At 39.2% G+C, this 12,812-nt stretch overlaps 1 protein-coding gene across 1 annotated transcript; it reads left to right on the forward strand.

Annotated features, from left to right (window-relative positions):
- Window positions 1-46: 46 nt before the first annotated feature.
- On the forward strand, window positions 47-12,553 carry prlhr2a (prolactin releasing hormone receptor 2a). Its single transcript, XM_056246672.1, has 3 exons — window positions 47-147; window positions 7,199-7,691; window positions 11,512-12,553. Exons 2-3 carry the CDS (start codon window positions 7,222-7,224, stop codon window positions 12,152-12,154), a joined length of 1,113 nt encoding a protein of 370 aa, XP_056102647.1. The 5' UTR covers window positions 47-147; window positions 7,199-7,221; the 3' UTR covers window positions 12,155-12,553.
- Window positions 12,554-12,812: the final 259 nt, after the last annotated feature.

Consider the following 12,812-nt stretch of genomic DNA (forward strand, 5'->3'; position numbering starts at 1 on the left):
CCCCGCCTCTCCAGCGGGAAACACAACTCTCACGCTCTCACTCGGGTCCATAGCGCATCTGAGGATAAATGAGCGCGCGCGAGTCCGCACTTTGAGAATCTGTGCATCCACGAAGAAAACAACTAAACCGCATCTCTGCTGCAAAAGGTGAGGCGTCTTTTTTTATTGTCGTTCAGTTTCCTCGTGCATTTGTCAAGAGACTGAATATACTGAGTTAAATTAAGGCTAAGTGGTAAAAAGGTTAAAATGGTCAACATTTGAGGACGCACAAAGCCACAGCATAAAAAAGTAATAGTTTAACAAGACGTAGCTTATACAGTTTAAAATATAAAACATTAATTTATGAATATAATAGGCTATCAGTATAGCCTATTAATAATAAACGTAAATAATAATGTCATGTATTTCAGAAGTCAGTCTCATCACATGACATATTAAGTAGCCTAATGACAAGATTTTAATAGAAAGAATAAACGGATAGTTCAAGTTAGAAATTAAATTGATTCATTGCTTTTTCTGGCGAGTATAGCTATGGCTCACGCACAGTTCGGTCATTTATTCTGCAATCTACTGTTATTCTGCTATTAATGGAATAGAAGATGCATTTATTGTTGGTCTGTTAACTCCTCCGTTCATGAATCTCTCCTCGTTGTTTTGATTAACCTTTTGTGAATGTGAACCAGCAAGAAGGGGGGAAGAGTACAACTCATTTCTGCAAATCTTTCTTTTGAACAGCTAATTTCAAAGAACCGGTTATAATCATCGATACAGTGGTTATTTTTTTCACGTGGCATATTAGACTACTAAACATCCTAAACGTTCCAATAAAGCAATATGTAGAACATTATTACTGTTTATTACTTTTAACATATTACCAGCTACTAACGTTTTGGGATGTATTTTTTATAAATCTATAGGCTACTAATAGAAAAATATGCACTGAAACAAATATGAGAAAGATGGTTCTCGGTTCAGTCCAATGGGCAGATTCCGTAGGCATAATACATTTAGTTTAGAATGTATTTGCAAACTGGTTCAACAAATTCACTAAAAAAATATATCAATGAAAAAGAACAATTCATTCAGTAGTCTATAAACATCACTGTAACTCATGTGTGGGAGAGAGGGCAGGTATGCTTGAGTGAGATCTGAATAAACTGCTCAATGAAATTCCTTCACAACCAAAGTTTTGACAGCTTCAACACCTGGCGAGGCAGATTGCGGATTTACGACCTGGATGAAAGCTTTTTGAGGGCAGCTGGACCAAAGGGAAGTTGAAGTGATCAAGCAAAATGCCAGAAAATCGACAGTTGAATCAGGGGACTTGTAGAGAGATCAATCTTTTCTGTTTTTATTCCTTCTTCTTTCAGTCTATGTTAAGGCATGCCTGCATGTAGACATCCCCAGTGTTGATGAGCTCGTTAGTCTAAATCATTACTCGTTACTTTTTCCAAAAGTAATATTGTTACTTAACTAATTACTCCCTGCCAACAGTAACTCGTTATATTACTTTTCTGTTACACCCCACAAAATCAGTAATTGAGTCCTTTCTCTTTTCTCCTCTGAATGTCTAGGTATAATTACATGTTTACTTCGTATATTTCTTTATACTTGATTATTGACATTAGGTCTTCCCTGGATGACAAAACATCCCATGTAAGACTAAGTAGGGTATAATATCAGGATCAAACGGATGTACATGGGCAAGCTATGTAATGTTAGAATAAAGAATATGCTACAATTTACATTTGACAATAATGTTCACGTGCACGACTCAAAGATTGTGAAAATTAATCTAGGGATGATTGGATTGGTGGTCTTCAAATCAGTAGGGGTTATGGGCTCCACGCAAAAATGACAATTCTGTCATCATTTACTCACCCTCAAGTTGTTGCAAACCTGCATGAGTTTTTTTCTTCTGCTGAACACAAAGGAAGATATTTTGAAGAACGATTGGAACCAAACGGTTATTTGGCACCATTGACATACATTATGGAAGTCAATGGTGCCAAAGTTCCAATCGTTCTTCAAAATATCTTCCTTTGTGTTCAGCAGAAGAAAGAAACTCATACAGGTTTGCAACAACTTGAGGGTGAGTGAATGATGACAGAATTTTCATTTTTTGGGTGGAGTATCCCTTTAAGACAATAAAAATAAGGTTGTAACGAGCCATTTTATGGATGGCAACTGTAATATTTGTTGATTTGTTATACTACCCCTTACTGGGGAATATAAAATTATTACTGTAACGCGTTGCTATAATGCATTACTGTCCAACACTGAACATCACAGACTGCATAATCTTAAACACATGATTTAGACTTTTTGTGTCAGTAAATAATGGCATTAAATAGTTTTTTGTTTTTGTTCATCTGATAAAAATCCGTGTAGCAAACATGTCTTTTTGTTTAGAAAAGTGAACATATTGTAAAATCTATGATTTACTTCACTGCTTTGGTTAACAAAATATCTGATTGATTTTAATCTCCCTCCTTCTAAGGCAATTCTGTGCGACTGATTCACAACGCATACTGTTGAAATGGAACTGAATGTGTTAAGCTAGGCAAAAGATGTCAAAGGCTTTGAGAAGGTCTTTTCTGACACTAGATCAATTGATCAATTTAATTTGCATTTCAAACGAAAAGATTGTTGTTTCGTGGAGGGGAATTGTTGCATGAACAATGCATGCTGTCATATATTTGATCATTGCCCACTCATGTGTTTAATTTATATTTCAGGGTAAATGTGTCACTTAGGAAAGACTTCATCAGGGCTGTGTTTATAGAGCTTAAAGGGATGGTTCACATAAAACTGGAAAATCTGTCAAAATCCTTTTCCTCACATATTTTCAAACCATATCACCTTCTAATTTTTTACTGTAGCTTATTTTACATATGTCTTGTACATTTCAGTGTACACCAGAAGCACAGTGAGTGCTTGATATTGTCACGCTGTATCTTAAAGACTTTCTCGACGAATATTTTGGGTGCCTGAAAATGCAAAGTTTTGAAAACGGGTTTCAACGTGCAAGTTTTTGAAAACGGTCTCCATTTAAACAATAAAAATATGAATCTCTGGAGATGATGACGTCATGTACATGCGTATTACTGTACGTGTTCAGTCTATATATGTTTCATCGCCATCTAAAGGCCTGGCAGCAGAATACAGCATTTTTATTCGGTTTCGCGGATCAGTGTGAATGGGGATCGTTTTGACAATGGTGTCGTCTGTACGTGGAAAACTCAAAGGAAAAAATGCTCCATTTTACGCATTTAGTCGTGTAAACGTACCCTCAGTCAGACATGAACAGTACAGAAAAACAGATCACAAACAAACTGTAAACATCAACAAACAAACTCAAAACATGACAGATATAAGATTCAAGTCATGAATTCCCAGGAAAATCCAGCTGATGCCCTGATGTGTAGGAATGGGTTCTGCCAATATCCACGGCACTGTCCTCCTGTGTGTTTGGAAACACCTTAAGGCTTGAATATTTAAACAACTTTTTCCCAGAGGCTCTATGACCAAAACATCCTTTTGAATGAGTGAGCAGTAGGCAACCGACTTAAGAGGTATTAGCAAACCCTACACCCTCTGACCAAGATCAGACTGGCAAGACTGTGTCTGTGATTCCTAGCTCAGATTTGTTGCTATCCAATTTGTTTAGTAGCCATGGCAACTTCACTTAGGAAAAATAACTTTTTTGATTTATTGAATTGCAGTCAGTCTCCTTTGAGAAATAGGTTGTTGGCTGCAGTTCACTTAATGGCTACCGGTGGCGTTCATAACAAGGGTTTAAATTATATAGCTTCTTTATTTTATTTTTTTAAATTGCCCCGATTTACAGACGCCGAAAAGTTACAGTTGCTGAAAGTCGTTGCCAGCCTGCAGATTTTGGGCAGTCAGAGTTGGTAGACTTCATGTAGAAATCGTGTAGTATATGATGGGCACATGATTTTTTTTTTAGCTTTTAGACTCTGATTCCATCCAATTAGAGGATAACGTTTGACATCCAAAATCGCATAGGCCTACTGTATACAACATTTGATTTGAAACATACATGTGACCGTTATAGTATGTTATATATAGTATGAATGTGTGTACGCATTTCGGACATACTACATCCGTCGTGTTGTCACTGTCATGTGACCTACGGCGTTAGTTGCATCATTTTACTGCCATTCATAAATCCTCTCCCGGCTCATGGGATAGTAAAGTGTCCATCGAATGCGCACTTCAGAATCTCGGCGGAAGAAAAATTTTTTTAAACATTTTCTTCATGTTTATTTAAAATTAAATGCCTCTCCGAACTGATAAGAGATGAGTATAGGGAGGAAAAAAAGGATCTGGAAAAGGGAGACTCGAACTCGTTTGCGTCAAAAGCTAAATCTGCTGTTCTTGCTCTACACGCCACTCTCTCCCTTTACCAGACCATTTTTTTATTTTGTCTGACCAAACCAGATAGCCTAGTGGTAGGAAGATTTTAAATTTTTTTTTGTTTTTTAAATCTCCATAATAAATCACACTAAATTAGCCGGTTAAATAGACAGCTCTAATAGACCAATTTTCAGTTGGTAAACAAGGTGACGTTTTTATGTGGGCGGAGCTTAGGTGGTGGCAGAACGATCCCTCTGGCCGCTTCACTAACGTAAAGTCTGCAAGTTTTGTTAGCTTGTTTTTAACAATGACTGGAGAAAATCCGATTTTATCTTAATGTGCAAGGCCACTCACTGTCCAGGACCGCGATTGTTATTTGCAAAAGTTAATTTTAACGGACAGAACCAGATTGGCCGACCCGTACTGTAGCCTACACGCTGGACGATCTGACAGGATTAACGTTAACGCTACCTCCGGTTGAGTGTCCTGACTTCTACACCTACCTGATAGAGAAACGGAGGGCATATAAATCTTTAGATGCCTATAACTATGTGCTGAATGGTCATGTACAAGTTGTGTGGTACGATCCGCAGTTCTGCCTAGCCAGCACCATGAAGACGACAATGTAAAGAGTGACATTACGGTGCAATTTTAATGAGGTGAATATTTTCTAGAAATAAAAAGTTGCAGATAAAGCATATTAATTTTTCATTGATTCTTGCACCCAACAACACAACAAGATGACATTTAATAATACGAAGAATAATTTAAGATCCTTATTTTGTAGCCGAATCTGTGCTGGTTTGTATTTGCCGCCTCCAGTTTTCCCTTTGTTCTGCCACCAGCTAGCGCCGTGACGCAACTGTGACGTCGGCTGGAAATTGGTCTATATTTACACATGCACACGCAAATCGACTTTCTCCTGCCGCAGTCTGCTGTACTTTATGCAAGTCTTGATTTACAGATGTCTCGTCCAATCAGCGGTCAGTATTGCATTCGCCACATATACCTAGCATTTCCGTTTTGGCTGACTTTTTGTTGTGTTTTCTGACTTGCTATTTTGTTTTCAGATTTGTTGTTGTGTATTCTGATTTGTTAATTTGTTAGTCTTTCCATTGCCTTTATATAGTTGTTTTGTGTTTGGATTTGTTATTTTGTTTTCTGAATTGTGATTTGAAATGAAAAAGGCACTCACATGAGGTGTAATATTTAAATGGGTCATTTTATGATTTTCCACTTTTTTAACTTTAGTTGGTCTGTAATGTTGCTGTTTGAGCATAAAAAAAGATCTGCAAGGTTACAAAGCTCAAAGTACACTCTAAATGGAGATATCTTATTTAACAGAATCTACAATTGATCCCTTTTCAAGAACTACATTGAACGACTCGTTTTGGACTACAACGCGTCTTTTCCGGGCTTTATGAAGTCATAATGTTACTCATTCAAATAATCCCCGCCCACAGAATATGCAAAAAAAGAGGACGAGGCCTGCATTGAGCTGCATTAGAGAAGACAGTGGTGTCACTAAGTCAAAGAGATGCTGTTTTTTCCACAATGTTCCACTGAGGCTGACGAAATTAGAGCGGTTAAAATTTATTAACATTGTCAGGGTCTAAATCGGCTCGAAATGGTTTGAAATTGACAACATTCTTAATATTTACACAAGAGAAGAACTCGCAGTGATGGAGGGACAGGACATTTCCCAAACACGTGCTGCCAATCACAACACACTGGGCCAGCTAACCAATCACAGCACATTTCGTATTTCGGAAGGAGGGGCTTCAAAGAAATCAGCGTGTTGGAGCCAGACTGGAGAGAGAAGTGCTGTTATAATGTAAAATATGGGAAAAATAATGCGTTTTTTTGAACAATCAAGCATGAAAACATTCTAGTCCACCCCCAAAAAAATCAAGACTGTGTAAAAGGGCATAATAGTATAGGGCTATAACAATAAAAGTCACAATGACCCGCTACCACTAGAAAATGAAGGCTTCACACCCAGATGGGAAGCTCTCAGTAGTGATTTTTAATGTGATATCCCTATTTTAATAAAGATTTTAATAGGACCTTGGATTTATTGTTTCATAGCCTGCATATCCCTCAAAAGAGCACCTAACAACCTTGAAGAGAACAGCTTCTTGGTGACAGAGTTTAATGGAATTTTGACATTTTCTGTCTGCATAATTAGGAACATGATGATAGTAATGTTTTAGAGGAACTGTTTTGTGCTGCATTGCTCGCCACAATTAGGTTTGAATGTTTTTGTTGTTGTTTTTTGGGGTATGCTGGAGGCTGAGAAAAACACACACCTCACAGCCTGCCCATTTAATCATAATATAGATATCAAGCTCAAATCATGCTGGCTTTCATTAGTGCCTTTAGGAGTTTCTATTTACTACTCTTTGGACTGACAAGATTAATTTTGAGTCCCGCTGATTAATTTGTATGAGTAACCTGACTTCCGAAGAAATTCAAGGTTGTGTTGAAGGGCTTTTGGGAGTGACTTCTGCATCTCTTTCTATTCGGAAAATGGTTCGGCGTTGAGAACAGGAACTTTCAGTGCTCATTAAAGTTTGAAAAACTTTATAATACTTCGTTATATGAGCCAACCAAACTTTCATGACAAACTAGCACCTATATGTTTGGCACCACACGCCCCCACAGGACATAGGCCTACTCAAGTGGCACAGTTCCTCTTCACGGCCATTTCAGCCCATCTGTTACTGGTTTGAATATTAGCTTAAGAGTTGATTTCTGAAGAAAGCTAACCAAAATGTATCTCTTTCCTTATTAATATTCCAAAAACCCCACCCTTCAGGTCTCTGAAAGCAGTATTCCAGGATGGATGGCAGTGGTGGTGAATGCCTTAGCACTCCCGTGCCCTCGTCTTGCTTGGAAAACGTCACAATGGAAAATTCCAGCATGGGTCAAATCTACGAAGTCGTGCTGCAGTCGATGAACACGACTAAGCGCAATCCGCAGTTTGTTGGCGTGGAGCTCCTTCAGTCTTTTAAACCTCTCATCATCCCGTGCTATGCTCTTGTGGTCCTGGTGGGAGTTTTCGGGAACTATCTGCTGCTTTACGTCATCTGCCACACCAAAAAAATGCACAACGTCACCAACTTCTTCATCGGTAACCTTGCATTTTCCGACATGCTGATGTGTGCCACCTGTGTGCCCTTTACCCTGGCATATGCTTTTAATCCTCGCGGGTGGGTTTTTGGAAGATTCATGTGCTACCTGGTGTTCCTCATTCAGCCTGTGACGGTGTATGTGTCAGTATTCACATTGACAGCCATTGGAGTGGACAGGTGAGCATTGCATCTGAGTGTTGTGTCTCTTGACAGTGTGACTAATTCATCATTGCATCAATGTCAACTAGCATTCTGGGGCTTTTCAGTGCATGTTTATGTAACTGACTGATTCGGTTGATTAATCGCATAAACTATACTGTTCAAAGTTAAAAAAAATGTTAAATGTTTTAAAAAACATCTCTTTTTCTCACCGCATTTACTTAATCAAAATACAGTACACTAATATTGTGAAATGTTATATTACAATTTAAAAAATAACTTCTATTTTATAATATTTTAAAATGCAATTTTTCCTGTGAAGGAAGCTGAATTTCCAACAGCCACTACTCCAGTCAGTTTCTGCCTTATTCTGTGATAATAAGCCCCATCAAGTTTCTTTTTACAGTATATAAAATCCATGATGACTTAATGCACAAATGTTTGCATTACATAAACTAATCATTAAAAGGTGGGGTAAGTCGTTTTGAAATATGCTGTTTGGAAGTTAGTCGGGCCGACACAACAAGCGTGTAGCCAATCAGCAGTAGCAGTAGGCATATGACTGTGGAGGAGAGAGAACGAGCAAGAGGGAGATTTGAACTGAAGAAAGACTGCAAAAATAGAGATGAGACGCAATACAAACAAGAAAAGCTCAGAAGAAATCACTGGAAAATAAAGGGTTAATGTCTGGGCAAGAGCTTTAGGACCCGTGATCGGGGTTCGAGACCGACTCAGGAGCAGGGCTGTTAGGATTGGAGTGTCACAGTATCTGGTTGTGTTCCCTTGTCTCTAGAGGTCCTCGTTCTCACGGTGTCCTTCACGGGTCCCGCGAAACTTGACCAACCGGGTCCCCTTAAAAAACTCCCTTCTCTCCCGCTCGGTGGCTGGGGAAGAGATATTAAAAAACATACCGCTGGATCTGAGTTGTCGGAGTCGTTCTGTCACGAACACACACGGGGGACAGAAGATCCAAACGCAGCAGTCTTTTATTTAAAGGGCAATCCAAACTCGTAGTCATCCAGTCCAGGCAAGGTTCAATATCCACAAAGGCAGTCCAAACATAAAACGCAAACAAGACTCAGGCAAAGGAAGGACACAGAAGTGTGAGGACATAAAGTAACGACTAACACAGACAGGGAAAATATACACATATCTAACAAGACTAACACAGAACAGCTGGGAACAATGATTACGGGGAACAGCTGAGTGCAATGAACTGATGAGTGACAGTGACAGACAGAATGCTGGGAATTGAAGTCAAATGTGAAGGACACCGTGAGAACGAGGACCTCTAGTGATAGACAAGGGAACACAACCAGACACTGTGACATGGAGTGTGAGTTTTGGAGGCGGAGCAATGAAGAAGGGGTGTGTTTGTTTGGGATGATTTCAAACATCAACATTGGCCAACAGCATATTTCAAAAACGACTTACTCCACCTTTAAATTGTCATTAGGAAAATATATGAAATATTATAATCATAGAACATAAATTACTGGTTATTGTTCAGCAGTGTATTTGATGTCTTAGCCAGTTAAAAGCAAGAGACAAGAAAAATTAAACCCTGCCAATTGATTAAAAGTCAGAAAAAAATGATTACACTCACTTCTGAAATGAAGGCTTTGTCCTTGTTATCATTATCATGATATGCCATGTTGATATTATCATGTGACCTATCAGCATCAGTTGCCTTGCTTCACTGGCATTCACAAATCATCTCCAGTGGCCTTATGGGATAGTAGTGTCCATTGTATGCACACTTATGAAATAGTAGGTAATCAGAGTACTTTTTGATTACTCTTTAATGAGTATTGTGAATTCAGACATACTTCTATTGTCACATACTGTTTTTCGCCTACTATATAGTAGGGAAGTATGCGATTTCGGATGCAGACGTAGTGTCTATTTACACTAAGTGCAAATAGCCTGCCTTGTTGGCAGAGGCTATTTATACTAACTCCACTAATTATTGTTTGATTGAGCTAGACAAAGTTAACATCTCAGTAATAGATGTTACATGACAACTCATAGCAGAATCAGTAAGCAGGTGGTGCTAACTTGTGACACGACTGATGCAAGTTTGATTCTGCCTTTTTAAGAACTCATTTTATTTTTTCAATAAAAATGTCATAACAACAGGAGTTTTTCATTGTAATAAGATCTGAATTGTATGGTTTTTATTTGCATTCTTTTCACAAAGGCAAAGTATGTGTCGTGGTGCTGGTAAGAGTGTGTTGCACTGCAATTATGCAGATAAAATCAACCATTTGAAATCTAGCCTCGGAGAAATTTAAATCTACTGCCACAGCCACATGTGGTTCAGTTCAAATAGAGCATAGGCAATCATATGATGACTGGAATCTGTAAATTATCATGATGTGTTCAAGATTGAAAGTTCGTCAAATAATTAAGCGTTTCTTTTAAGTTCATTCTTTCATATCTCGGGTGTTGATTTTAGCAGGGTTTTTTTAACACAACTTTTTATTTTTATTTTATGCAGTTCAAAATAAAAATGTCTTGGAAAGATTTTCACCATGCCTTCATTTCCTGCTTTTTAAATGACTTTATAATGTGCCCTTGTCAAAGACCCATACCTTGAGTCTTAAACTACTGCATGACAATCCATCATACAAATACATTTAATATTTAAATATTTAAAAGTATGATAATAGAGTGAAATAATCAAGCATTTTAAGCACAATTCATTAAGATGTGCTGGAAAGGAATTCCTTCGAAAAAGAGTAGGGGCATCCCGGCATCCTGTCCAAATTTGCCCCTTGGCCTCTGTCCATCATGGCCTCCTAATCATCCCCATATACTGATTGGCTTCATCACTGTCTCCTCTCCACCAGTAAGCTGGTGTGTGGTGGGCGTTCTGGCGCAATATGGCTGTCGTCGCATCATCCAGGTGGATGCTGCACATTGGTGGTGGTTGAGGAGAATCCCCCTTCCATGTAAAGCCCTTTGAGTACCCAGAAAAGTGCTATATGTAACGAATTGTTATTATTATTTAAAAAAAAATAAAGACATAAATGACAAATTGTCATGTAATGAATATCCACAGTGGGACCTTGTTAGACAATGAGAATGTGCAAAGTGTTAAGATTTATGAGAGTTGATTTTCTAAAAGTCCACACGGTTTCAACCCCCCCAGGCAGCCATTTTGGTGATTTTCAGCTCAAGTTGAATAAAGCCGTAATCTGAACAGCTCTTTTTTCAGGGTACCAGAAGAGCCTGTAAGTGCTGCCCTGGAGCGTTCGTTTGTAAATAGTCATATTATCTAGGGCTGTCACTAAAGATTATTTTGTTAATCGAGAAAATCAGATTTTTTGGTGTGTAATAAAAATAGACCTAAGCAAACACTAATAAAAGACCCAGTTTAAAAGCATCGCACGCTAAAAAGGAAGAGCATAACGAACTGTAATCAACGTAGATTGATCATGGATGACTACACACTGCAAGTTTAATGAAAACATTAAAAACTGCTATGAAAAGTTAAACAGTCTGTGATAATTCAGTAGCCTGTGCTTGCTTTTCTGTTACAATTAACAGTGGTTTGTGAATGTAGATGGTTTAATTACAAATAATTTATCCTAAGCCTTTATGCTGGGATGATTATGCTAGGCTACACGTAACTGAAAAATCAGTTCTGCGCAGGTCTGTAGTTTATCCACATCTGGGACGGCATGAGGGTGAGTAAGTGATGAGAAAATTTTGGGGTGGAATCCAAAATTAAAAAATGTGCTCATGATAGAAGAAGTGTTGAACTGTTGCATGAGATTCAGATGTGAGAACACTGCCATAACTCATTGCCTTAAACTGTCATTTTAACTTCCAGATACTACGCTACAGTTCATCCACTGAAGAAGCGCATATCAGTTCTGGCCTGCACGTACCTTCTCTCTGGGATCTGGCTTCTTTCATGTGGTCTGGTAGCTCCTGCTGTGGCCCACACATACCACGTGGAGTTCAAGGATGAAGGTTTCACCATCTGCGAGGAGTTCTGGATGGGTCAGGGGAGGGAGCGACTAGCCTACGCTTACAGCACGCTCTTCATCACCTACGTTCTTCCACTGTCCGCTCTTTGCATCTCCTACTTGTGCATTTCAGTGAAGCTTCGCAATTGTGTGGTGCCGGGTCATCGTACCCAGAGCCAAGCGGAAGCCCAGCAGGCTCGGAAGCGCAAGACGTTTCGCCTGGTGTCCTTGGTCGTCGCTGCTTTTGGGATCTGCTGGCTGCCAATAAGCGTCTTCAATGTTCTTCGGGATATTGATATAGACTTGATCGACAAGCGCTACTTCCTGTTGATCCAGCTGTTGTGTCACTTGTGTGGAATGAGTTCATCTTGTTGTAACCCATTTTTATACGCATGGCTGCATGACCGTTTCAGGGCAGAATTGCGGAAGATGTTTACCTGTCATAGACGGATTGGCATCGGGATTCCTGCAAACAACTGTGCCACCGCTAGCGTGGTTCTCTGACAGAAAATGAGCAGGTTGAGTTAGTTCAAAGACCAGCAAGGCTAGCAAAACACTGGGTTGCAAGCTTCTGGAATGGAGAAAGTGTTCACATCGTCCTCTGCCATCTGCCAAGTTCCTCCATGTGCATCATGTTCTAGATGGACACAGATGGTCCTTCTTGGAAGTACAAACCATGTCTGCTGGTAAGAAAGCTGTTGGATTAAGCCACGAGATTTCACCATACTGTCTGTGATTTGGATATGGATAACCCAAAAGGAAACAGGCTTTGGATGTTGGTCTCATCACAGAGAATGGTCCCTAAAAAACTGCAACAGAAACATTGAACTTCTGACACCCAACTTAAAAAAAGTGAATGAAATACAGATTATGAAGTAACGCCTTTTAGATGGTTGGAATAATATCACTCAGTGGCGGTTCTAGAGGGGGGGCCAGGGGGGCCCGTGCCCCTGTGACAAAAAGCTTGGCCCCCCTTGTGGCCCCCCTAAATGTGGAGTTTGAAATAATTTTTACAAAACAGTTTTTTTGCTATCGTATGCGTATTATTTTTTATTTTTCTATCTTTGTGGATTTGCATTTTCACGTGACAATTCGCATCACATTCGCGGGAATCGCGGCAGAATAACGCCTGTCTCCTGCACGCGAGAGAGGAGAGAAGAAG

Source organism: Rhinichthys klamathensis, unplaced genomic scaffold, assembly GCF_029890125.1.
Source record: "Rhinichthys klamathensis goyatoka isolate OS25496 unplaced genomic scaffold, OSU_Roscu_1.1 h1tg000040l_1, whole genome shotgun sequence".
Classification (NCBI taxonomy): domain Eukaryota; kingdom Metazoa; phylum Chordata; class Actinopteri; order Cypriniformes; family Leuciscidae; genus Rhinichthys; species Rhinichthys klamathensis.